Here is a 26,190-nt window from a genome sequence, read left to right as displayed (position 1 = left end):
TGAGAAACTAAGTTGTGTTTTTATCATAATCAGATATTATTACAATCCTCACATAGGATCATTGTCGTAAAACACATTACTGATTAGCTTTTAAAAAAGCTGACCAGCCTTCAATGTAATCGAAGAGCTACGAAGGAAACATAACGAGAGAAACATCTTGATACACTCGAATAGTGGCGACAAAAATCTTTTCTATAAACTGATACGTAAGCAAAGACAAAATGGCAATACCTTCATAAACGACCTAAACGTTGATGGAGAGACTTTCGAAAGAGATGATATCTTATCTGGATGGCATACTCATTTTAATAAACTGGCAATACCAACTGAACATCCATCATTTAATTACCAGCATTTACAACTATGTGAAATGGACTATGATACAATCTTAGAAATAAGTCGCCAATTTACATCAAAAGTAGTAAGCCTGGATATCATTCAAAAAGCTATTAAATCCATAAATAAAGGAAAAGCAGAAGACATATATGGCGTTTCCATAGAAAATTATTTATATGGAGGGGACCTATTTTTGAAATTTCTACATAAACTCATTAATACTATGTTTCAAAAAAGGCTGATTCCTGATTTTATAAAGATGGGTCTATTATCACCAGTTTACAAAAACAAAGGAGACAAATCTTACTCCAAGAACTACCGTGGTATAGTTGTTTTACCAATATTATTGAAAATAATTGAGTACATACTACGTGACGATCTAAGAAAAAATTCTCTCGACCTACAGTCAATACTACAGAGAGGCTTCACTGCAAATGCGTCACCACTGAATGCAGCAATCATAGTAGAGGAAGTATATAGAGAATACATGGACAAGAAATCGCCATTTCTTATAGCTTTACTGGATGCGAAATCTGCCTTCGATGTTGTGGTCCTAAAAATGCTTCTACGGAAAGTACACTTCACCGATGTCAATCCAGCGACTTGGCTATTAATTGATGAAATACATAAAAACACAGAAGCATGCGTCAAATGGGCAAATGATTATTCTGAAAAGTTTCCAGTCCAACAGGGAGTTAAACAGGATGCAATAGCCTGTGCGGACGATGTTGCCTTGATGAGCGAAAATCCAGCAGAACTACAACTTCTCATAAATATAGCTGCTGAATATAGTCAAAACCATCACTATCTACTACAGCCTCAAAAAAGCGTTGTCTTACGAATAGAACCATCTAACCGCAAGAAACAGTCTAAATCAGTCAATTTAACTTTGAACGAAAATCCTATGCCAATCGTTGACAAATCACCTCATCTAGGAATTCTTAGATCAACATCTTCAAAAAACTCTCAAAATGAAACCACTGACCAGAACATTACTAAATCTAGGAGAGCCGCCTACAGTCTCATGTCAGCAGGACTGCATGGTGAGAATGGACTTGATCCGATTACCTCACTACATCTGATCAAAACCTTTATACAACCTATTCTTACATACGGCTTAGAAGTTATATTACCTACTTCATCAAATCTACTAAAATTAGAAAAGTTCCAAAAACAGTTGCTTAAGAGAATTATGTCTTTACCGATATGTACACCAGATCCGAGTATTTACATCCTATCCGGATTCTTACCTATAGAAGCACAAATCGACCAAAAAGCGCTAATATTATTTAATAACATATGTAGGCAAGACAACTCAAATTTAGAAAAGAAATTGGCTATTAGACAATTAACCGTAAAAGATCAATCGAGCAACAGCTGGTTTATTTCAATTAAGAAAATGATATTTAAATATGGACTACCATCTCCGTTACAACTTCTAAACTGTGCGCCAAAAAAGTTTCAATGGAAGAGAACTGTCCAAATTGCCGTTTATAAATACTGGAAAGAAGCAATAATTTCATCCGGAAAAAGCTATATGTCTCTTCGACATCTTAATATAGACGCATACAATCCTGGGGAATTTCACCATCTTTTGGACATAAATACAACTAACGATCCGACCAGAGAAACAACAAGACTGGCAATTAAATTAAAATTAGTAACTGGCACTTATATATTACAGAATAAAAGATTTAGATATACAGAAAACGAAACTCCGATCTGTAAATTATGTGATCAAGGCGATGAAACTCTCTGTCACTTCCTGTTGGACTGTCAAATTCTAGAACCTATCCGACAACAATATTTTCACCAGATCGATGAAATATTACATTTAATATCGAAAGACAACCTTAGAACACTTTCCAGTCATGATAAAATCCAAATAATTCTGGACTGTACGTTGCACTATACTGGACTAAAAGGAAATAGTGAAAATATTGTTAAATTAGATGCACTGATATGCAGGCAAATGTCGTATGCGTTACATATAGCAAGATACCGATCTTTAGATATTAAAAGGAAATGAGGATATTTCATTGTTATGAACTGATAACATGTTCCGAACATCGGTACTCCCGTATTTATACTGTTGTTGTGCCGAGAGCATACCTGTCAAATAGTGAACTGTATATACTCGTGTAATGTGGAAATTATTTTAAACATTGCTAATTCAGTGATGCATGGAGGATAATATGAAACATTGATATCTCCGTACTCAAGTGTATTATATAATTACCGATAATGTGTGTAAAATAGTGTACATAGATGTGGTGGTGGAATATTGACTACTCAAATGAGGTTGTCCCGAAGTGGACGGAGAAAGATTTCCTGGTAAGGTAAGGTAATCCTATCTAATCTGTAATCAAACTTCTGCCAATCAAGGCACACCTCCATTCAGACGGATTACATTTTTTTTTTAAATTCAAAGTGGTGGAATCATTTTTTTTGTACAGAGATAAGTAGTTAACATACGGTAAGGGGGGTTCAAATATGCAGAACAAATGAAATTATCTATTTTTACCACATATTTATTTCATTACCCTGTATATGTGTAAAATAATAATAATGTATGGACTGTATATGTAACTGATAAAATCAAGTTCTATGATCACACATCAAAATAACCCACAGGAGTCGCTTTGCCGAAAAAAAACTTACGACTCAAGTTGATCGTAAGTCATGAACAATTTAATACACTTACGATCAATATTAGTTGTAAGTTTTTTTAAACCGACTCCAAGATATCTAAGATCCTCTAAGCTAAACAGTTAAAAAGTTAAATGGATCAGACTTATCTCCAACAGATATAATTTTTTCATCTCCTATACCTTGCATTCAGGCAAGGGCTTCATAATTGTCTGATTCTGTTTGATTCTGATTTTCATCTGACTTTTTAAGCATATTAGATTTTTGCATATAAGACTTGATTTTTTTTATTGTTAGCATTCTTCACCATCTCAACTGCTTAAGTTTCGAAAAAATTCTGAAGTTGAGATTTTCTTTTTTTTTTTTTATTCCTGTCTTGGTAAAATTTATTCGAGCCCATTTGATAACAATTTCCACCTTGATTCTTGACTGGTTTTTTTTTTTTATAAGCTTAATATTTGAGAGAAATTTGTGAATTTCTTTAAAAAATCCAAATCATGTTGCATCATGAAAGAAGGTAGTGTTGACCGATAAATTCACCAATACAATAAATATTCATATAATCTGCATACAAACAGTTGAATAGTGGATATGATACAAAAGATGATTCTAAGAGGATAAATACCACAGTGACTAATGTACCTCTTTGTTTTCATTATAAGATCCCTTTTCGTCCATTTAGACATCGGAGTCTACATTTCCATCACACATTTATGTAAGATATGTGACAATAGATGAGTAATTGAAATGATCAAACTAAATTAACGACTAGTATCCGTTATACCGATTTCATGGAGGCTTCAATAAGGCCTATAGTATGACTTGTGTCCATGCAGCGTTCAAGAAAGGGACATATAATAGATCCTTTCAGTAGGTAATGTGTTGTTACTGTTTCATAAAACATTTACATTTTACTGTATATTTTTCTTTTACAGATTTTCTTTAGTAGGAACAAATTGTTTATTCTATAGCCAAATATAGGAAATAAGAAAAATCTTCCCAAAACGCCGAGTATGGCTTGCTCTACCTATTTAAAATATTCATGGAAAGCCCTATACTTCTAGGTAATTCTCCCTCCAATATGTTTTTTGGACTCAATCTGCTGAGAATTTTTCTTGTTTGCAATATTTCCGTGAAATAACATGAAATAACGTGTCTTGCATCTTCAAATTTTGGCATGTTTTATTTAGGTGTACTAAAATAGAAAATGCTTAATAAATGCATAGTTTATAATCTTTTATATAAAATTATACTTACCCAATATAAATGACCAATGTAGTGACTTTTAAAGTGCTTTCAACTAAACATATATTTGAAGGGATTTATACCTAATTTTATTCAATTAATATGCAATTACTAAAAATAGACACAATTCAGAGAAATCTAAAATATGTTTTCTGGTATTCCATTTAATATAAGATATCTTAAAAAACTTCATTAGCTGGGAAAGTTTTAACCACCCTCCTGGATGATTTTTCAAATGTTGCATAGTTTTCTGTGAGACAAGCTCTTAAATAAAGGGGGATCATGTTTTTTTTTAAATTTAAGGGGGGATCAAAATAAATAGGGAAATATTATGGGGGGGGGGGGGGGGTCAAGAAATTTTATGTGTATAATTTCAAAATGACCCACCCTCTTTTCCTAGATAATAAATTATAAGTCCCTGAAAAGCTTAAATAAGTTCAACGTCAGGCGCTTGCTTTTTTATTGACACATGCATTGGTTTTTTTTATTCATAAACTTCATTTTAATATTTTTCTTAAACTGAAATTGAGTTTTAGGTCTGGTATGAAAAATAGATAGACTATTAAATAAATACACGTATTTCACCTACGTCGTTTCCTCCTTATAATTTTTCTGTTCTACGGAAGGGGGGTCTTCATATCTACCATTACATCCCAGCTCCTTTGTTCTAACAGGGGTGATCTGAGCCAGATCATACCTACCAGATCACCCCAGCCTTGAGTTTCTTTGTTATGCATGCTTTCCTTTGTTCTGTAACATTTTGGCGGGAATGTCAAATCCACTATAAAACTTATAATTAATTATACGGAAAAGACTATCTATCAAAATTCACGTAGAAAAAATCCAGTGTATATGCTGGGATTCTAACTCAAGACCTTTAGCATATCAGGCCGCGACACATACCACTATACCAGGACGACTGGATACGAAATAATAGTAATTTGATATACTTAAAGGAAGCAATTAAGATCTTTTTATAAGTGGGGCGAGTTGTCAGACCTTTATTCAGTGGGGTTTTAACCTTTTTCGTTAATTAATGAGTTTTCAGACTGATTGTTCAATTTGATTTTACACTTTTTCAAAGTGAGCAAGTCGGTAAACAAGAGTGGGACGATATTTTTATAAAGTGGCGATATAGTGTTGGCCGATTGGCAAGTGGGGCGAGTTGACATTGTTTGATATCTACTCATCGTGTTTGGGGGTCAAAAAGGGTATAATCATATAGTAATATAAAAAGTATATTGTTATGGTTGTGTGGCGTTCTAAACTAGATTTTATGAATTGTAAATGGTTTTTAGTCTAATATAAAACAGCTGGGATGTAAAATAGTTATCCCAGTCGGACTTGGTGTGTCAGTGTTAGATCACCCTCTGGCCTCCGGCCATCGGGGTGATCTTACACTGACACACCGCGTCCTTATGGGATAACTATTAATTAAATAACATTAACAATGTTGAAATATAAACTTAAATTGCTTGTGTCTCGGTTATTGTATAGAAAGGTATATACTATGAAAATTAGAGCGAGGGGCTTTGCCCCAAGCTCTTATTTTCATAGTATATACCTTTCTATACAATATCCAATTTAGCACATATTTACAACTTGAGTAATCCTGTAATTAGTCTATTGATATGTTTTGGCTGACTGGATGTAGCTCATTTACGTAGCTTTGTAAATCTACTCACTATAATATCATTGTAAAAATGGGATTTCAAAAGGCCCTTGACTTTAGAATGTAAAGAAGGTAGCTGCTGGTGTAAGTATGTTTATTGATATGAACGAAGCGTTGTTTTACTATACATGTACTTATTTACATGGTAAGATGACAAAATGAATTGACCAAGAGCAGACAATTCTTAAATTGCAGTGAAAGCTTTACATTCTTGAAAACATTTTTTTTTATTTCACATAAAACCTAAAACTATCACAAACAGTTGGATCCCCCACTCACATCTTTGGTTGAAACACCTTTTAAAAATGGCTGGATCTGCCCCTGGTATGTACCCATTGGTAGTCTAGTGGATAGTTTATATGCATGAAATATTTGTCACTGGACATTAGGCAACCAATTATCGACCAATTTATGACTAAATATATCAAATTACTTTATAATAATTTCCCTTCAAAAGATTCATGGTTGACTCTTTTTGTGTACAAAGTAATTGCATGGAAGATGAAGGATTACACATTTTAGATTGAGTTGTACTTTAATCAAGGTATAAAGCACCATTATTATTACTCTTTATTTAAATGAAAGAAACTTTTTTAATTGTCAAAACAAAATTTAGATCAAAAGATTAATTAGTAGGATGTTAAAAACCTGTTTGAAAACTAATTACAAACTATTTAGTTAAATTTGGAACACATCATTTATTTCAAAATATCCTGTAGCAATTTTTGTTCTAATATCTTGATTACAATACAATGAAATCTTACTCTTGTGGTCATTCATGCGTAGTTACTTAGTACACGGAAAAAGTATGTACTATGAAAGTTAGAAGGCAAATTCAAGCAATTTGATTGGACGAGAAGTTGTAAGTATGTGTAAAGTAGTTCTATTCTCCTGAATTCATATATAATACCGGATAATAAGACAAACAGTTTAGTAATTACGATTTTTTATTTTGCTCTTTTTCCTTAGACATTGCCTTGGGGTTGTACACTTCGTTAGTGCAAATTTTAAGAGTTCACTTTCATAATTGATCTACAATGAAAATTTTTCATGTATAGCATTTTATAGTAATAATAGTGGCTTGCATGGAAGCCTGTAAAAGTAGAGGGGGAAATACTGATTTTACATTGGACTAGAATGGGTAAGTAAGTTGTCATTTAGCGCGTTGTGTACAATTGCATTTAAAATTTGATAAGTCGAAAAATCTTTATTTACAACTTAATCTTCAGTTTCGTTTAGCTTTTTACATTATTATCCGGTTCAAACAACATGGCACTGTTAATCGTAAATTGTTATACTCAACCTTGTTTCTGAACCTTTTTCACTCACCTAGTAAACAGTTTTTATGATATATTTAAAAGTCACGTGTCGTGTTAAAAGACATATATTTTGTAATTTGATTTATTTTATAATAGCAAATGTTCTTGCCTCCTTTTTGGGGGGTGGGGGGTGGGGGGCATGCTTTTTGGTGTTGTGTGTAAGTTGTATGTATCATTTGTATTTCGGCCTAGCTTGTATTTGGAAATATTCCTATTTTAAAACTTCGAGTGTACGAATATCTACTTTTAATTAACCAATTAATGACAAACGCAATATATTGTATATATATCAGTAAAACGTATAAACTAGAATATATCATATTTTTAAAAGGTGTTATGTTCGTATACATAACACACATCGGGGAATCAAGATTTCCAAAAGTAACTTCATCCTACCATCGGTCCTTCATTTGGTCGATCCTGACATCCGCGGTGTGATGTTAGACAATACAATCTTTAAAATGCACTATATTTAAAATAATTGAACAGACTGCACCCTTTTAAGATTCTTGCATAAATATTTTAAACACTGTGTTTGGTTAATCAATTTGTCATTCCTAAATGTCTTGAGTGGTTTTGTTGTATAGGTCTTATATGTTGATTGCGCAGCAGGTCAAATTCACATAGGTATAAGTACAAGTATCATGGGGAGAATCGAAGAAGGCTATACCGCGGGAAAACTGCTTGTTAATAAGTATTCGGCGGGTTGGTGTTTTTTTTGTTTGTTTTTTTTTTTGGGGGGGGGGGGGGGGGGGGGGGGGGGGCACGTAAGCATGGTAGTCGTACACGGCATGTGTATATCAACATATACGCATATGATAAAGTAATTTTGCTAAAGATATGCGGCTACCTCAAGCACAGTAATTTAGCGGGAAATTTTAATTTAATTGTCACACTATCATTTGCTGTACTACATTTTTTGCATACTGCGGGTAATGGTTTGCAATATCATGATAGAACTCAGTAAATTATATGACTCTTGAGAAACAACATCCTCCTGCATTCACACAGTGTACATCGCGCACTGCTCGATTATTAAATGAAGTGATAGCGTCATCTTAGACTAATAACATGACATTCAAGTTTACCGAAGCAGAACGTGTTGCCCTTTAAGCCTAATCAAATTATAATTTTACATCATGATTTATTTCAATACTGCAACAACTTTTATAGCCCTACGTATACTTGAAATATTTCCCATTGCACTTTTTTCAGCAAATTGAATATATAATAAATCAGTTATCTTTGGTTGTTGTGTAATGAACGGCCGTCTATGACGAATCTAGTAATGACTGTTTGTGGTCTAAAGTCTAAGATAACATCAGGAGAACCCATAATTATCAACAGAGACAAGAAAAAATATTGAAAATACTTTTTCAAAGGTGCAACGTATAACAAACGCATTATGAGTGAATAAGGAACGAATAAGTAACAGGGTATCAGTAGAGTGCTAATAGGGATATTTCACCTCTAAGAACCCATAGTTAACACCAGAGACAAGAAATAAATTGATAACCTTTTTTTAAAGGTGAAATTTATATCACACGAATTATAATCGAATAAGGAACGAATAAGTAGCAGGGTATCAGTCAAGCGCTGAAGCGGGTACATACGCGCTAATATGGTTATTTCACCTCTAAGAACCAATAGTTACCACCAGAGACAAGAATTTTTTTAAAAGATTTCTTTTTAAAGGTGCAACGTATAGCGAAGGTATTATAAGCGAATAAGTAACCAATAAGTAACAGGGTATCAAGCAAGCGCTAAAACGGGTACATACGCGCTACTAGGGACATTCAACTCTTAGAACCCATAGTAACCACCAGAGACAAAAAAAATGATTTTTTTTTAAAAGATGCAACGTATAAAAAATGTATTATAAGCGAATATGTAACGAATAAGTAACAGGGTATCAGTCGAGCGCTGAAACGGGTACATACTCGCTTACATGGTTATTTCACCTCTAAGAACTCATAGTTACCACTAGAGACAAGGAATGAATTTAGATTTTTTTGTTATAGGTGCAACGTATAATTCACGTATTATAAGCGAATATGAAACGAAAACGTAACAGGGTATCAGCCGAGCGCTGAAATGGGAACATACGCACTTAAAGAGTTATTTCACTTCTAAGAACCCATAATTACCACCAGAGACTAGAAGAAATTGAAAATCTTGTGTTTTAAAGTTGCAACGTATAACAAACGTATTATAAGCGAATAAGGAACGAATAAGTAAAAGGACATAGTAGTCGAGTGATGAAACGGTTACATACGCGCTACAAGGTTATTTTACCACTAAGAACACATAGTTACATGTACCACCAAAGACAAGAAAAACAATAAAAAGATTTTGTTTGAAAGGTGCAACATATAACATAAGTTTTATTAGGGAATAAGGAACGAATTAGAAACACGGTATTAGTCTAGCTCTAAAACGGTGCACACGCGCTAATTGGGTTATCTCACCTCTTTCAACCAAGAACCAACTCCAGACATACGAATATAAAGCAGTTAAAAGGTAGAACGTATTAAAATCGAATAAGGAACAAGTAAGTATCGTGTATAAAGTAACAGGATCGTTTGAGCGTAAAAACGGATCAATACGTGTAAAAAGGGTACATTGTACGTTTGCCTAAAAAAAATAAGAACTATTGCCAGAGATAGAATATACAGAATTATAAAAAGGGGAACGATATTAAAAATCGAAAAAGTAACGAATAAGGAATAAGTATTAAATAAGTAACGAATAAGGAATAAGTAAAGAAAAGGTAACGAATAAGGAATAAGAAATAAGTAACAAATAAGTAACGAATAAGGAATAAGTAACAAAAAGGTAACGAATTGGTAACGAATAAGGAAGAAGGAATAAGTAACGAATAAGGAATAAGGAATAAGTAACCAACTTGACGACCCTTACATCATCGATGTCATTCTGACAAAGTTAAACATATAACTGACTGATAATAGCGAGTATCATTTCATTATAGTTGTTAGTAAATGCTTTAGAAATATTTGGTAAAAACATATCCTTTTTTTATATGTTTGTCAGAATATATGACATGGCAGTATTCCAAGGTCATTTCAATTATTAGATTGATGGCGTCTAGACTAAAATACACACGAATAATCAAATATGAAAATTTTAGTCAAGTCGGTGAACACGAATTTTACAACTAATTCCACTTCAAGGTCAGCATACTGAGTTCAGAGTAACTATTCATCATAATCAGCTTTCGTCTACTATTCACGGTATTCACTATGGACAGTTCACCACCCGGAACGCTCGGCTTGATTTTACTATTAACTTTTGAAACATGTTTTTTAGTTCTCAATAAGTTAACAAAATTACATCTCATATATTATGCATTTAATACGGTGAACTGATTCGAACGATCAGAGAACTTTAAATCTTTACAGAACATGTATTTGAAAAAAATGTTAACCCTTTCTATATATCTATATATCAAGTCATGTGGTGAAATTTATTCTCAGTTCCAACGTTATGCCTTTTAGCAAAACATGTAGTAAAGTCAACGGTCATAACTAAAAAAAAATATAGATCCAGTCTGGAAAAGAATACTACCTGAAAGCTGTTATAAATAAGTAAGTTTTAGATTTTACTTTCAAACATATCCAACGAACTCGTTGGACTTTTATCACAAATTCCTTTAGAACTGTTTCCGAATTGGTACTTGTTTATAAATATATCTCTTGATTTAACAGACTTCACTTTTTCAAGATTTTTGAGTTTTTGTCGATACACAAGTATAATATATTTTATAGTGACATATCCACTATGTTTTTAAAGAGTCAAAACCATTCATGATCATTCTCGGAACTATGCAGGCGTGTACGACATTTAGGGAATTATTTGTTATTAACTTGGTATTAAATTACACTAACTAAAATAACAATATTTTATTCAGAATGACTACCAGAAGGCTGCAATTTGGGCTTACCACTATTGGTTTCTGGACAAGAAACTCATAACTATGATTAAAATGTGCAAGTTGTTAAACAAAATTTTAATTTAATGACGAGATCAAAACGATTTCTCGTAGAACTAGTATAATATCGACATAGATAAAACGCACATCATCATCATTATCATAATCTCTGTCGTTCTTTCTTCATCCCCTTTTCTTTTTTTCCAGTATAGTTCAGTAAGACATATATAGGTTATATTTAATGCATGCTCACATTCAATTTGTATTTTTATATATATATACCAACTCGTGATGGCGTCCGTGATATTTACGAAGGGATGATTTCAAAATCACTTTTGGAACTCTTGGTTTAATAGCTTTCTTGTGAGAAGCAACCTTCTATCTAGGAAACCATGATAGGAAATACAGGCCCGGAAATATTGTATGAATTGGGAGATATATACTCCGTATGCAGGCGCTGCTAGTATTTTGCTACGTAGAAATGGAAAGTTCACAATTGGGAAGCTGAAATCATCACTTTTGTAGTAAAGTTTTGTTTTCTACCGACCCTCATTGTCAATTTCTTGATGTAAGTCAAGATATGAGTAAGACTTTTAACTATATCTGTTGTATCCTTTATCTCTGGGTAGATGCGTTTAACATAGTCACCAAATTTTGAACTATTAAGTGAGAGAACATCATCTTTAAAGCGGAAAGTAAAGTAAAAGGACATTGCTAACCTCTTATCTTTCTTGCTGAGAAATTCCTGTATGAATTAAGCCTCATAATGATAAAGGAACAAATCGGCAAGAATAGGGACACAATTGTTTCCCAGGGGAATGCCGATAGTATATTGAAAAACACGTCTTCCAAACATAAGAAATATGTTATCAATCAATATATGCGATTGACTACGAGTTGGTGATCCTTATGAATTCGTATGAATAACCCGTGTATGTTAAGGGGGCATATACATATGTTGTCATGTGTTATTTGGTATCGTTGGTATCCTTCCCGTATAAACATATACAATAAATGTAATAGAAATATGTCTTTTTGTATATACATGTATGTTATCCTACCTATCACCAGATATGTAAAAACGTAAATAAAGTTGACCTATCTATTGTTCAATGATTAATGTTAATACCAATGTACTTTCTTTTCTCCAAATACCCGTTTCCCTAGTTTTGTGCAAATAGTATATACATGTTTCTCGATTTTACCTCATCCAGTTATTTTTTTAATTTTATTTTTCTCAAGTGGATACTTCAAACCATACACCATTGAGTTGGGAAGAAATAAAGAACAACCTCGATGGTGTTAAGAAACAAGGCATAAGACAGTTCATATATCAGTATAAGAAACACAAGGACAGACGCAATGATCCTTTGTACTGGGGAGATGAGGAAAATACATGCAAATATCAAGCGTTTGGACATATGCAGGGTTGCGTTCAATATCGTAGCGGCTACGTAGTGCTACGTAGATTTTTGCCTAGCTGCTATCTATATCTATGTAGAAGCTATAGGCTAGCTACACGTTCAATAGGCAAAAATCTACGCAGCACTACGAAGCCGCTACGATATTGAACGTAACGCAGATATAAATATGCAATCTTAATAATGTCATGCAAGAATGTATTGAATCTTGTTTTTAATAAGTGGTGTTATATTTTGTTTATCCTGTTACTATGTTCAACAATAATTATTCAGCTATTACGAAAAGTTCTAGATAGAATGTTTTTATCAATTATATTATAGGCGTATTTGTTAGTGCAAATCCAGTTTTAGTTTAATAAACTTTCCATTTGTTAATGAGAACCAGTTTGAAACTAGTTTTGAACCTAAACTGGTTTGCCGTTTGTTATTTTCAAACCAAAACTGGTTCCAGAAACTATTCAAACCATGTCCAAGGGTGGTTTGTGATTTCGGTTTAAGGTTTAAAATGGCGGCAATGATGATGCAGTATAGTGGTTGCGAAAAGAATGTTTGCAGATTCTACGGTCAAATTGATTTTTTTTAGTGGATTTTCGATACTAATGTACTAGTATAAACTTTTTGTGTTTGGTGTTTTTTAACTTCACATCGTTTTATTATTAGATAATTCATGTTAATTATGAACACTACTTGTATTTGTTTGGTCATTTATTTGTTACTGTTATTGCTTTTTTTCAATCTGGCAGTAGTCTTCTTGTATAAATTGGCAATTAAAAAACGTTTAAGTTTTACATTTTTATTTTTTGTAAATTGAAAATACTGAGATGACGATTTATGTTTATGAGACAACAATCCGATTTTTTTTGTTTTGTTTTGTTCACATATCGTTGTCCATATAATCGAGGTTTAGCTAGCTTTTAAACCAGGTTTAATCTACCATTTTCTACATAAGAAAATACATGTACCAAGTCATGAATATGACAGTCGTTATCCATTGGTTAAGTGGTTTCCACGAACAAAAATATCTCTATACTGTCTTTCTGTGTATTGATAGATTGTTTGTCAATTTACTATGTTGTACCGACACATTACTCTAAAATATGGTTTTCAAAGGTTATGAAAATTACCCGCACTAAGTTTGTGATATCAATTCCTAATATACAATATTTCTGTTCTTTTGGTTTTCGTTTTTTGTAAAACAAATTTTGACTTATACCCTCAAATATTGTTGTAACTTTGTATTTTGTTTTGTCGGCACCTTTGACGGAGTTCACAAATTTTCACTTTGTGGTTAACATATTTCTATAAAAGAGGGACGAAAGATACCAAAGGGACAGTCAAACTCATAAATCTAAAATAAACTGACAACGCCATGGCTAAAAATGAAAAAGACAAACAGAAAAACAATAGTACACACGACACAACATAGAAAACTAAAGAATAAACAACACGAACCCCACCAAAAACTTGGGGTGATCTCAAGTGCTCCGGAAGGGTAAGCAGATCCTGCTCCACATGTGGCACCCGTCTTGTTGCTTATGTGATTACAAATCCGGTATAACAATCCTGGATTTCTACCAAACTTGGACAGTAGTGTGTTTATGATCATAAGTTTTTATTAGATTCATATACCATTCTGGATGTTTACCAATCTTTGACAGAAGCTTCTAACAATCAAAAGATAGTATCTAGAGGACAGTTTTTATTATTCCACTGCATGTGTGATGCATGGTGAAACCAACATTTGATTGGTTGAAACTATCACACGTGACGTCGAACAAAACTTCATATTCCCCTCTGAGTATCATATTCCCCTCTGAAGATCGGGACCTCGTAGTATGACGTTACGAGCGGTTAATGTGCATACCGTTTTGAAGGTGGTTTTATTGAATAGCGTTATATAAGTCATTACCTTGTTTAAATATATTCAAGCGTTAGAATTAAAAGACTATTAATTTACTTTTGATCCGTACTGTTTAGCAATGTTTATGCCGTGTTTAGCTATTCAAACAAGCAGATAAGAGAACAAACGTATATAAGTTAATATATTATATTCAGTAAGTAAACGAAGCATAGGCAGTGGAATAAAACATTCATTTCCCTTACTTCGAGAGATATGAAGATTTGTTCACCCTCGAAAAATCACATTTCCATCGGGCAGAGCCCTCGTGAAATATGAATATTCTTGAGTAGACAATTCTTCATATTTCCCTCAGGGGCGTTGTAGTGATTGTGTTTGGGGCGTGTAATGCAATTGTTACCTGAATTACTAAGGGTCTTCTTTAAGCACTAAGTACAACGTTGCAGTCTTTTAGGATGCGGTGTTTACTCGTTGAAGCTTGGAATAGAAGTGAGGCTCAGCATGGTTCCTGTCTGGTTCTTTATTTCCGTTTCCCATCAGATAGAGAGCGAGGGTAAGCTAGTCTGGTTCCCGGTTTCAGAGATCATATTTCTCCTATATGGGAGAACCGCTAAAGCGGTGTATCAATCATCCAACGGCACCACACTCCTCCCCGTTTTCTAGAGGAAAAACTCAAATGATCTTGGTTTGTTCGCCATGAGCAAATTTGTGGACAATTAAAAGTAGTAACATTTATACAAATATCTTAAACCAATTACAAACCAGTTAATCCGGTAAGATGTAAAAGGCTGAAGACCAAAAGTGTACGTCAATGGGACACTTATTTAATCAAATATATATTATATACAAATATCTTAAACCAATTACAAACCAGTTAATCCGGTAAGATGTAAAAGGCTGAAGATCAAAAGTGTACATCAATGGGACACTATTTATATATTATTTACAAACATTACAAATTTTGTTTAAAACTGCCAATCACTATGAAATTATGAAAAGGAAATTTAAAAATTGCTGCCAAACTATACTTCCAACCCCTCCCCCTTAACAACCATAAATCATTTGAGAATTTTTTGTAGTGGTGGCCAAAACTTCTTCAACAGGTATCAGTAGTAATTTTGAAATTTCATGAGCTACAAAGATGACTGTATATGGGTTAGCAATTTCTTCTTTATAGCGGATATATGGTGCATCAGATTCCAGAACTATTCTGTCGATTCCTTTATTGCAGATGAATTGTTTGATGGTTGAATATTTGTTGGTGAAGATGAAAGGTGTAACGCCAAATACAATGTCCGAAAAATGTGATGAAGCAGATTCAAAAATGTCTTCTGTCCCCGTGAAGCAATGCCAGTGAATTTTGTGATTCTGGGGTAAAGTATTAACCATGGAGGTTAGAGTTGCAAGATTGAGGTTTCTGTCTCCTCTGCTGTGGATGACGACTGGGAGATTTTTCTGCACGGCCAAATTAAGTTGCTTCTCAAAGTATGTTACTTGTTTCTGGAAATTTTGAGAATTTGGTCTGTCTGTAGTGTCCAATCCACATTCCCCTACTGATACAGTTTTTGAAGAGTCCAAAATTGAAATTAAATTTTTGAAAAACCGGTCCAAAGTTGATGTTGAATTTGAGTTTACAATTCGAGGATGTATTCCGAAAGATAGTCGAATTCTGTGGTCTTTTCTAATTTCTGACCTTTCTGTTGATGATGGGAATTTGGCAGGATTACAGTAATTAGCAACCAAGAACGACAACTTGGTCTTGTAGAGATCAGCTGTACCCATATCATCCAACTCATGGATACCAGTTAATCCGGTTTTTACCATGAGTTGGTCGAGATGAAAATGAGCATCGACAGCCATCAATGGTCCAGTTGGTTTAACTGATAGGCATCCAATAGGTAATCCATAGCGGTCTTTTTGTTCTTCGAAATTTTGTAGAAAGTTTTGTTGTTCCGGAGTTAATTTGCTGATTACAATTTTCAAGATTTTCCAATGAAGTAGAGAGTTAATGAATGTTTGGCCAAAGTTGTTGAAGATGTTAAAGCTGAATTTTGGTAAATTGTTGATCTGACAGAAAATATCTGCCAGAAAAACTTCCTCTGTTCTAAATGTTAATTCTTGGGATGCTCCATATGATACATTACCAGCAATATTTAAACAATTAATAAAATTTACCAGTCCATCTGGATATGGCACTTCCAAAATCCTGGCTAATTCCCTTAGCAGACCATTGACTAGCTGCACCCACATCTGATATTTGTCTGGGCCAAACTTTGCTTCACTGTCAACTCCTGGATGTGTGTCATTTATGTGATGTTTCAGCATTGTAACCTGGGCAAATTGTTGCTTACAATGGAAACAAGCTGATTCGGCAGCTACATACCATGGCAGATGGAGTTTTGCTGTATGCCTAAATGGATGCCTCATGGGAAGTTGACAGATAAAGCAAAGTTTACACCTAGGAGGACAGGGTACCAGTACCTCAGGTGTTGTGGGAGGTATACAGGGATCCTCATCAGCCTCCTTCACTAACTGGTGATATTGCTCTTCCTCTGTTGGATTAGATCTTACCACGATGGGTATCCCCATATCCTCATCTGCTGCCTGTAGTACCTCCTGGTACTTTTTCTGATCATTCTCCAACTCTTGCTTCCTGGTGATGACCATAGGAACGCAATGGTCCTCATCAGCCTCTCTCATCACTTGATGGTATCTTTCATCCTCTTTCTCCTGCCTCCTTCTTTCTTTCTCTCTAACTACTATTCTAACATCTTCCTGTTGTTCCTCCTGCTGGGCTACCTCCTCCTGCTCTATCCATACATCTTCCTCTATCCATACCTCTTCCTGTTCTTCCTCCTGCTCTAACTCCTGCTGGGTATCTTCCTCCTGCTCTATCCATACATCTTCCTCTATCCATACCTCTTCCTGTTCTTCCTCCTGCTGAGTATCTTCTTTTCCCTCATCTACATCCTCATCATAGTCCAGGTCTTCATAATATTGCCTATGCACTTCTTCCATCTCTTTTCCATCATTCCAACTTTTTGCCATTCTAGAAGTACACAATTATCCTCATGCTATATTTTTTTATTTTTTTTTTTTAAAAACTTCCATATACAATATTTTACAATGTGTTTTTTTTTTTTTTTTTTTTTTTTTTTTTAGTATTATTTGTTTAAAAACCAGTCAATCTGGCAAAAATTAATACTTATCAGACAAATCATAGTCGTCCAGATATTTTGGACGATTTCTGATTCTACCACCATAGTTGTCAATTGCGTACAAAAATGTATCATCTAAATTATCAGTACTATCATTATTTAAAAATACATTTATACCATCTAGATTAGTTACAACATGTCTATCACCTAAATCAACATCAGATGAAGATCTTGTTTTTAATCCGGTACTATGCTGCTCTACACCAACTTCCTGAATTTCTTCCGTAATATCAAGGAAAGACTCTAAATCTTGGAGTTGTTGAAAAGACTCTAAGCCAGTTAATCCGGCATAGTCTTTGTTTATACCTTCTTCTGTCTCTTGAACAAAAAGATCTGGTTCCCCGTCATTATCGTCTTTAAATAACTGTGATAAATCATGACTATTTTCTTCTTCCGTCTGGCCAATCCCAAGGCTATAATCTACCTCACCTTGAAGAAGACGGTGTCTCATATACTTCAACCACGGTGGAATGATCCTATCTAGGCATGGTTTTAACTGATCATGATGGATAGTTAGTTCTCTTTTCCTTGTTCTCATTTTATACAAAACTGATGACAATACTTCTACAATTAGATATGGTCCTTGCCAGGGTGCCCGCAATTTTTTACTTTCTCCTATTTTTGTAGCAGAATCAATTCTGTATACAATGTCACCTTTATTATATACCCTGTGATTAAGTTTTACGTCATAATCTCTTTTCTGTCTAAATTGAGCTGCCTTAAGGTTATCTCTAGCAGTTTTATGAGCTTTTTCTAGTGCATTTTTTAGATCTTTGATATACTGATGGGGTTGGTTTATTTCCATATTACTCTCTGCTGTTCCCAAGAGTAGATCTACTGGTTGCATTACCTCTCTTCCTAGCATCATCATATTAGGGGTGAAACCAGTTTGTCTATTCTTTGTGGATCTTATTGCACCGGCCAATTGTTGAAGGTGAACATCCCAGTCTTTCTGCTTATCCTCCAAATAACATCTTACTGCCTGTAAAATCACACTGTTATAGCGTTCAACCTGTCCATTGGACCTTGGTCTATAAGGGGTTGTACGAGTCTTTGCAATTTCTAGTAGGCGACATAATTCATGGAATAGATTGCTATCAAAGTTTCTGCCTTGGTCAGTGTGTATTTGCAAAGCACAGCCAAATTTAGAAAAGAAATCATTCACTGCTGCTTTTGCTATCGTTTCTGCATTTTGATTAGGCAGTGGGACAAATTCAATCCACTTAGTAAACTGGTCTATGATGGCTAGCACATATTTATTGTTAGAATTACTTTCCACAAGTGGCCCAAGTATATCCATGTGTACCCTTTCCATGGGAGCTCCTGCATGATATTGACCTAGTGCCCCTTTTGCTATTCTGTTTGATTTCTTATTAATATTGCATATTGAACATGTTTGGACATACAAAATTGCATCCATTCTCATTTGATACCAAATAAATCTTTGTTGTAGTTTCTGTATGGTTTTAGCTTGACCAAAGTGTCCTGCTGTTTTGCAATCATGACAGTATTTCATAGCCTCTTCTTTCAAGGATTTAGGAAGTAACAATAGTATTCTTGGCTCTTCTGGATCCAACCACTTATAGAATAGGCATCCCTTTACAAATTTCAGCTGTGTTTTACAATTCCACCAGTGCTTAGTTGCTGGGCTTTCAAGTTGTAACTCATGCTCTGACGGCAATTCACCAGTATGTAGCCAATTTATTAGTGTTTTCAAATCAGGATCCAATTCTTGTTCTTTCTTGATGTCTTCCAAGGACCAACCTTTCATCCAATTACTTTCTTGTATAGAGATTTCATCCTGAGGGTGGTGTTGTATACTCCGGACTGCCAGAGGCACTACATCATCAACATCATTCTCAAACTTTCCCCAGGTTCTTTGAGCTCTACTGCAATATGCGCAACCTTTACAGGGTAAAGATAAAAGATCAGCTCCTGCATGGTAGCAATTACAAGGTTCTAAATCATCCGGTATTCTAGAAAGACCATCTGCATTTTGGTGCTTTTTGCCAGGACGATGTTGGATAACCATATCATATTGTGAAAGCTCTTCAAGCCATCTTGCTAATTGGCCTTCAATATTCTTAAAACGTAGAAGCCAAATAAGACTATGATGATCCGTTCTCACTGTAAATTGACGACCAAGGAGATAATTTCTGAACTGTCGAGTAAAGGTCACTACTGCTAATAGTTCTTTTCTGGTAGTGCAATAACGCTTCTGTATAGGTGTTAACACCTTACTGGAGTAGCAAACTACAAATTCTTTACCGTCATGGACCTGGATCAATTCAGCCCCTAATGCTATATCAGAAGCGTCCGTGTCTAATATGAAAGGTTCATCAGGGTATGGATAGGTTAATGTCGCTGCATTAACCAGTGCTGTCTTAATGGTTTCAAAAGTTTCTTGGTGATCCTTGCTCCATTCAAATTTAACTGTCTTCTTAGTAAGGTGATATAATGGAGCAGCTATTGTTGCAAAGTTTTTTATATGGTCTCGGTGATAATTAACAAAACCAAGTAACGATTCTACATCTCTTTTCTTTGTCGGAACTGGCCAATTTAGTATCGTATTCGTACTTTCTGGATTGACTGCAACCCCCTCTCTATTTACTAATTTCCCAAGGAAAAGTACTTCTTTCTGGAAAAGTGAACACTTTTTTGGTTTTAGCTTTAGATTATTATCCTCAAAACGCTGTAAAACCTTCTCTAAATTATATAGATGACTCTGAAAATCTGACCCTAGAACTATAATATCGTCAAGGTATGCTAAGCATTCTTTCCACGTCAATCCTGACAGAATTAGCTGAATGACTCTCTGAAAAAATGCAGGACTATTACACAAGCCAAAACTGAGCCGAATGTGTTCGAAAAGACCATATTTTGTAACAAATGCCGTTTTATGTCTATCGTCTTCATGGATTTCAAACTGATAATAACCTGAGGACATGTCGAGACAAGACATGAATTCTGTTCCTCTCAGGGTATCTATACAGGACTCAATTCTGGGCAAAGGGAAGCAATCCTTACGAGTCTTAAAGTTCAGTTTTCTGTAATCAATACAGTACCGGATCTTCCCATCTCGCTTGCGCACTAAAACAGGAGCAGCACACCATTCTGAACTTGAAGGTTGGATAATCTTTCTCTTTAATAATTCACCAAGATGTTTTTCTTCCTCCGCCTCAAAACCTAACGGTGTTCTCCTCATTCTTTCTTTAGAAGGGGTAGATGTTCCTGTATCTATTCTATGCTTTATTTTAGTAAAATGGCCTATGTCCAAATCATTGACTGAAAATGTGTTTTTATATTTTATCAACAATTGGGCTAACTGAATGCTTTCTTTTTCACTGAGATTTTCTTTTGACCTTTCAAATAAATCTTTCAAATTTTCTGGCATATTTTGACATACCTCTTCTGTTTTCTTAGAGTGGTTCCCGTCTCTACTTATTTGTCGAGCTGTGATTGAATTCTGTTCTGGGTTTTGATTTTCTAAAACTTCATCAATCTCCACCGCCGTACCAAGATTAGTACCCTTTCTCAAAGAAATATTCTTATCTGTCAGATTTCTGATTGTAATTGGTACTGTTTCGTTGGGTGTCGCCACAATATACGGCATCATTATTCCAACTAAATTCTGATTGGGTTGAATACATATATCGCTATTAACTTTTCCCTCTAACATTGCAGAAAATTCAATAACAGTCATAGATGGAATAACTACATTTTGATTTAAAGTAACTCTGCAAACTTTCATTTCTTTGTTGTTGGACTTCACTGCTGAAGCCTGTAAGGTCTGATTGTTAATTTTCACTGTGTAATTTGCCAAATCTATCACAGCTTGTAGATGTTGTAAAAAATCTAAACCTAATAATACAGGATCTGTAATATCGGCCACTATAATTTGCCATTTTGTTTCAGTTTTACCAGTCCTGATAGACACTCTATTAGCATATCTTGCCTTTATTTTATTCTCAGCTCCTGCTCCTTTCAATGTAACAGATGACTTAAGTTCTAATGGCGGCTGTAATTTCTTCATAAATTTCTCACTGATAATTGTGACCTGTGCAGCTGTATCCACCACAGCATCTACATCAACACCATTTATTTTCACTTTCAATATTAAGCTTGCTGCTACTGTTGGCCCATAGGGGTCGTTGACTGAAACTTCAGAAATTTTCAAACCTTCAGAGTTTTGTTTGTATGCGCCAGTTAATCCGGCTTTGCATGCATTAGATTTTTCATGTTGACTCGTTAACATTGAAGATTTTTCCTGACTAAGTATTCCTAAAGTGTCCACAGGTTTGTTTTCCACCAACTTGGCAATAATTGACCCTTTATTTTCATTAAAACTTCTATTTTTGTAAGTGCCAGTTAATCCGGCATTATTTACAGAATTTCCATGTAAAGGCGGTGGTTGACCTGTGTTATCTGGATGGATCGAAGAATGGTCTACTTCTTCGATCCTTGTTCGTTTAAATGAACCTTTGGTCTGGAACTAACAGGTGATGGTGACCTATTCCTTCTCATTGGAGATGAGTTGTTACTCTTATTTTCACACTGATTACTGTAGTGTCCCTCCTGGTTACAAGTGTAGCAAGTAACTGTACGTGCTGGACTTCTACTTGGAGATGGTGATCTAGGTCTCCTATTATCATTGCCTCTTGTTTCCAGTATTTTCAGTATTTTTCCTACATTGTTGTTAATACCCGTTATATCCTGCTCAGTCTTTAGGACACGCTTTTCAATAGTTTCCTGCCAAGGTACATAGTTTGGTTTCTTATTTACAACTCTTACTGCAATCTCTGAATCGTCATCCGAGTCATCCTGGTCATACTTTTCGAACTGTACTCTCCTTACATCACTCTTCTTGTAACCAAGTAGGACTCTCTGATTATGTATAGAACTCTTAACGAATTGAAGAGCCTGATCCATCCTGGTAGGACTTTTCTCCATGGCCAGTAGTGCTGCTTTTTTATCCGTACAACCTTTCAAGAATGCATCAACAGAAATTGTTTCAACCACATGTTCAGGGGTGTCTATATAACCATCTGTTGCCATCTCTTGTATTCGTTCGGCAAATTCTTCAATCATTTCATCACCATTCTGTCTAACATCTTGTAACTGTCGGCGTATTGTGTATGGAAGATCCTTGTTACCAAACCTCTGGTTAAGTTTATCTGCCAGTAATTTGAAATCAGTTTGTATTGATAGTGGTCTGGTACTAAAAAATTTCAGAGCTTTCTCTCTTAAACACTCAATAAGTTTATCCAACTTTTGCTGTGTATCCCAGTTGTACTTGTTGGCAATGTGTATGAACTGTAAATAATAAGGTTTCCACTCGCTCTTACCATCAAATGTTGCAAGTTTTGGTGCTATCGGACCTTCATTTCTGTATCTGGAAATAGGACGTTCATCCAGTGTAGTTTTAGGTGTACTTTTAACTGTTGACACGCTTGATTTATTTTCTGCTATCTTGACCGCTGTTTTATCTGCATCAACCTTTGGTATGATTTTGGATTTATAGACGTTATCTGGTGCAAGATTTCCCGTCGTTTCCACCAACTTTGAAAATGTTTTTGTCTTATAGTCCTCTTCTAACTTTTGAACCTTGGTGGCATGTTGTTGCTCTTTCACTTCCAGCTCCTTCTGTTGACTTTTGATTTTTTCTCTGTCGTTATCAATAAGTCTAGCTTGTTCCTCAACTTTATTCATCAGCATTTCCCTCTCCGTCTTCAACTGATAAAATGACTCTTCAAGTTCTTGACTTTTTTGGACCGCTTCCATTTTCATTTTATGTTGCATGTCTAGTAAATGCTGTTCAAATTCTTTTCTTTCACTCTCCAGTGTTGATTCAAGTTCCTCACATCGCTGACGTTCTTCTATTTTAACATAATGTAGCTCTTGTTCAAATTTGTTTTTATATTTCTGCATGGAGTCCATTACTTCTTCTAATTCTTCAGCCTTGGCTGTAAGCTGTGCAGTACATTGGCTCTTTACATCCGATAACTGTTTTTTCACATCTTGCTGAATTGATTTCTTATCTTGATCAGCGATCATTAACTTGGTTTTAAAATCTTCAATAACTTTTTCTTGTTGTTGAAGTTGATCTTGTTGTTGTTGAAGTTGATCTTGTTGTTGCTGAAGTTGGTCTTGTTGTATTGTAACTAGTTCTTTGTTCTCTGTAGTCACCTGTTGATTATCTTGTTGGACACTTTTTCCTATTTCAGTTTCTTTAGTATCAAGTTGTTCTTCGAATACGACCTTTCCCATAAAAATAAATGGATCCCAGATATTACTTGGTATTCCCTCTATGGCTTTAAGTGTCTCTGCTGTTAAGGTTCCTAATTTAGACCTTTCGGCTACAATTAATTGCGCTCTCTTTTGTCCAATATCTTTTAAAGTCATCAATTCCTCAATACTGGCTGTATTAATATTCACTGTTTGTTTCCCCGCCATATTGAGATATTAACAGATAATAGTACCACAATAAATAAAATAAATTTACCAGTGTACAATAAATGGTACAAATAAACCCGTGTATCAAAAATTATAATTTACCTTTTTAAAAAAAATAAATATGCAAAAGAAAAAATAAACAAATTTCTAAAATCTAATAAAAGTTATTTAGTATTACCAATTAAAATTGCTCAAATTTCCTTGAATTTAGTTAAATTATCTTTGTTTTCTAATTTCTCCTTAAAATTGAAATTAATTTACAATTTTTCAAATGAATGTATCAAAACCAGTTAATCCGGAATAATACACACTCAGAAAACAAAATACAAAAAATAATGGTAATAATATTTAAGAACTAAACAGACAATTCGAGATTAATTGTGTCAAAACCAGTTAATCTGGTATTCACACATACAAAAAATAAATATGAATGTATATGAATAATTATTTTATCAAAAGTAACAACTTTTAATGTAATAACAGTACACGTACAACAATATGCAATTTGTATATGAAAATTCTTTATTGAAATATATATGTAGAAAAGTCAATATGTAAAAATGTAAATATAGCAAAATCACAAACTATCAATGACTATGGTGGTAGAATTACGAAATATTCAAAAGAACAAAGCTTGTCGTAATAATTTGCCAATCATAAATTTTATTATTAATACATTCATCCAGTTTATCCGGAATATGTATAACAAATGAAAATGACGTTTGTGTGTGTTTTGTTTGCTTTGTTGTGTTGTTTTTTTTTTTATTATTATTCTTTATTAAATTGTTAAATAGTCAATACCAGTTGTCCGGTTTATTGACTTGAACCGTACCAAATATCAGTAATTTGAAATATATTTATGTATGAATTATTGAAAAGTCAATACCAGTTGTCCGGTTTATTGACTCGAACCGTACCAAATTTCAGTAACTTGAAATATTTTTATGTATGAATTATTGAAAAGTCAATACCAGTTGTCCGGTTTATTGACTCGAACCGTACCAAATTTCAGTAACTTGAAATATTTTCATGTATGAATTATTGAAAAGTCAATACCAGTTGTCCGGTTTATTAACTTATATTCAATAATGAAATATTTTCATACATGTAACAGTTCAAGCTTGTGTGCGATTTTATCTTATTTAGTTTATATAAATTTATGTTTACTATCACACAAATACTGTTAAAATATATTTATTTCAACAGCACAACTTCTCAAAGTTAATATTTTAACTCGTAAGAAACACAATATTTGATTTATATATACTGTGCAATTTGTAAACAACACAGTTGTCTCCCTTCACTGTTTCAAATATTGAAAAAGTGCAACAAATTTCACTTCACTGTTTATATAACTACAGTGAGGCAAAACAATAATAGTTTTATGTGTATTGGGACATAAATATGTATTGCATACGAATTATAAATCGCGAGAAACTCAAAATTCAAATCCGATAAATTTGACAATTTCCCCGCGAGAACTCGCACGAAATTCAAATGACAATTTCAGGTATTTTTTGCGGTTTCAGATGTTTTTACATCTGACACCAATGTAGTGATTGTGTTTGGGGCGTGTAATGCAATTGTTACCTGAATTACTAAGGGTCTTCTTTAAGCACTAAGTACAACGTTGCAGTCTTTTAGGATGCGGTGTTTACTCGTTGAAGCTTGGAATAGAAGTGAGGCTCAGCATGGTTCCTGTCTGGTTCTTTATTTCCGTTTCCCATCAGATAGAGAGCGAGGGTAAGCTAGTCTGGTTCCCGGTTTCAGAGATCATATTTCTCCTATATGGGAGAACCGCTAAAGCGGTGTATCAATCATCCAACGGCACCACAGCGTGAAATAAATTGATAATACCCCCCCCCCCCCCCCCCCCCCACCACCACCACCACCACCACCACAACCAATAAATTCGACATTTGTTTTTAAAATTACCAAATATTTACTTATTCATCTATAAATATATCTTAAATAATTTTGAAATATTTAAATGATTCTAAATTTTGTAATAAAATGGGCAGGATAAAGTTTCTTAATTCATCATAAATTGTAATTTGTAAAAGATATTAA

General features: G+C 34.2%; 4 protein-coding genes across 6 annotated transcripts in view; 1 reads left to right on the top strand and 3 right to left on the bottom strand.

Annotated features, from left to right (window-relative positions):
* Nucleotides 1–26,190, bottom strand: part of LOC139484982 (FHF complex subunit HOOK-interacting protein 1B-like) — a 626,211-nt gene that overhangs the window by 253,579 nt on the left and 346,442 nt on the right. The window lies entirely within an intron of this gene.
* The window catches only part of LOC139484976 (glutamate--cysteine ligase catalytic subunit-like), a 36,215-nt gene continuing 16,977 nt past the window's right edge, over nt 6,953–26,190 (top strand). Inside the window, exons 1-2 of the mRNA XM_071269042.1 lie at nt 6,953–7,043; nt 12,413–12,558. Coding sequence (XP_071125143.1) covers nt 7,040–7,043; nt 12,413–12,558 — 150 coding nt within the window. The 5' untranslated portion in view covers nt 6,953–7,039. The remainder of the gene's footprint in view (nt 7,044–12,412; nt 12,559–26,190) is intronic.
* On the bottom strand, nt 14,872–25,933 carry LOC139484975 (uncharacterized). Its single transcript, XM_071269041.1, has 2 exons — nt 25,711–25,933; nt 14,872–17,498 (listed from the first exon to the last, which is right to left on the bottom strand). The coding sequence occupies exon 2, from the start codon at nt 17,495–17,497 to the stop codon at nt 15,494–15,496; it is 2,004 nt and encodes a 667-aa protein (XP_071125142.1). The 5' UTR covers nt 17,498; nt 25,711–25,933; the 3' UTR covers nt 14,872–15,493.
* LOC139486631 (probable DNA double-strand break repair Rad50 ATPase) lies at nt 22,114–24,216 on the bottom strand. Its single transcript, XM_071271558.1, has one exon. The coding sequence runs from the start codon at nt 24,118–24,120 to the stop codon at nt 22,114–22,116; it is 2,007 nt and encodes a 668-aa protein (XP_071127659.1). The 5' UTR covers nt 24,121–24,216.

This window comes from Mytilus edulis, chromosome 8 (genome assembly GCF_963676685.1).
Source record: "Mytilus edulis chromosome 8, xbMytEdul2.2, whole genome shotgun sequence".
In the NCBI taxonomy this organism is placed as follows: domain Eukaryota; kingdom Metazoa; phylum Mollusca; class Bivalvia; order Mytilida; family Mytilidae; genus Mytilus; species Mytilus edulis.
This window is presented reverse-complemented; position numbering and strand designations above follow the sequence as displayed.

Coding starts and splice junctions, on each gene's coding strand:
- LOC139484975 (XM_071269041.1), bottom strand. CDS start 17,497: ATGGCAAAAAGTTGGAATGATGGAAAAGAGATGGAAGAAGTGCATAGG.
- LOC139486631 (XM_071271558.1), bottom strand. CDS start 24,120: ATGGCGGGGAAACAAACAGTGAATATTAATACAGCCAGTATTGAGGAA.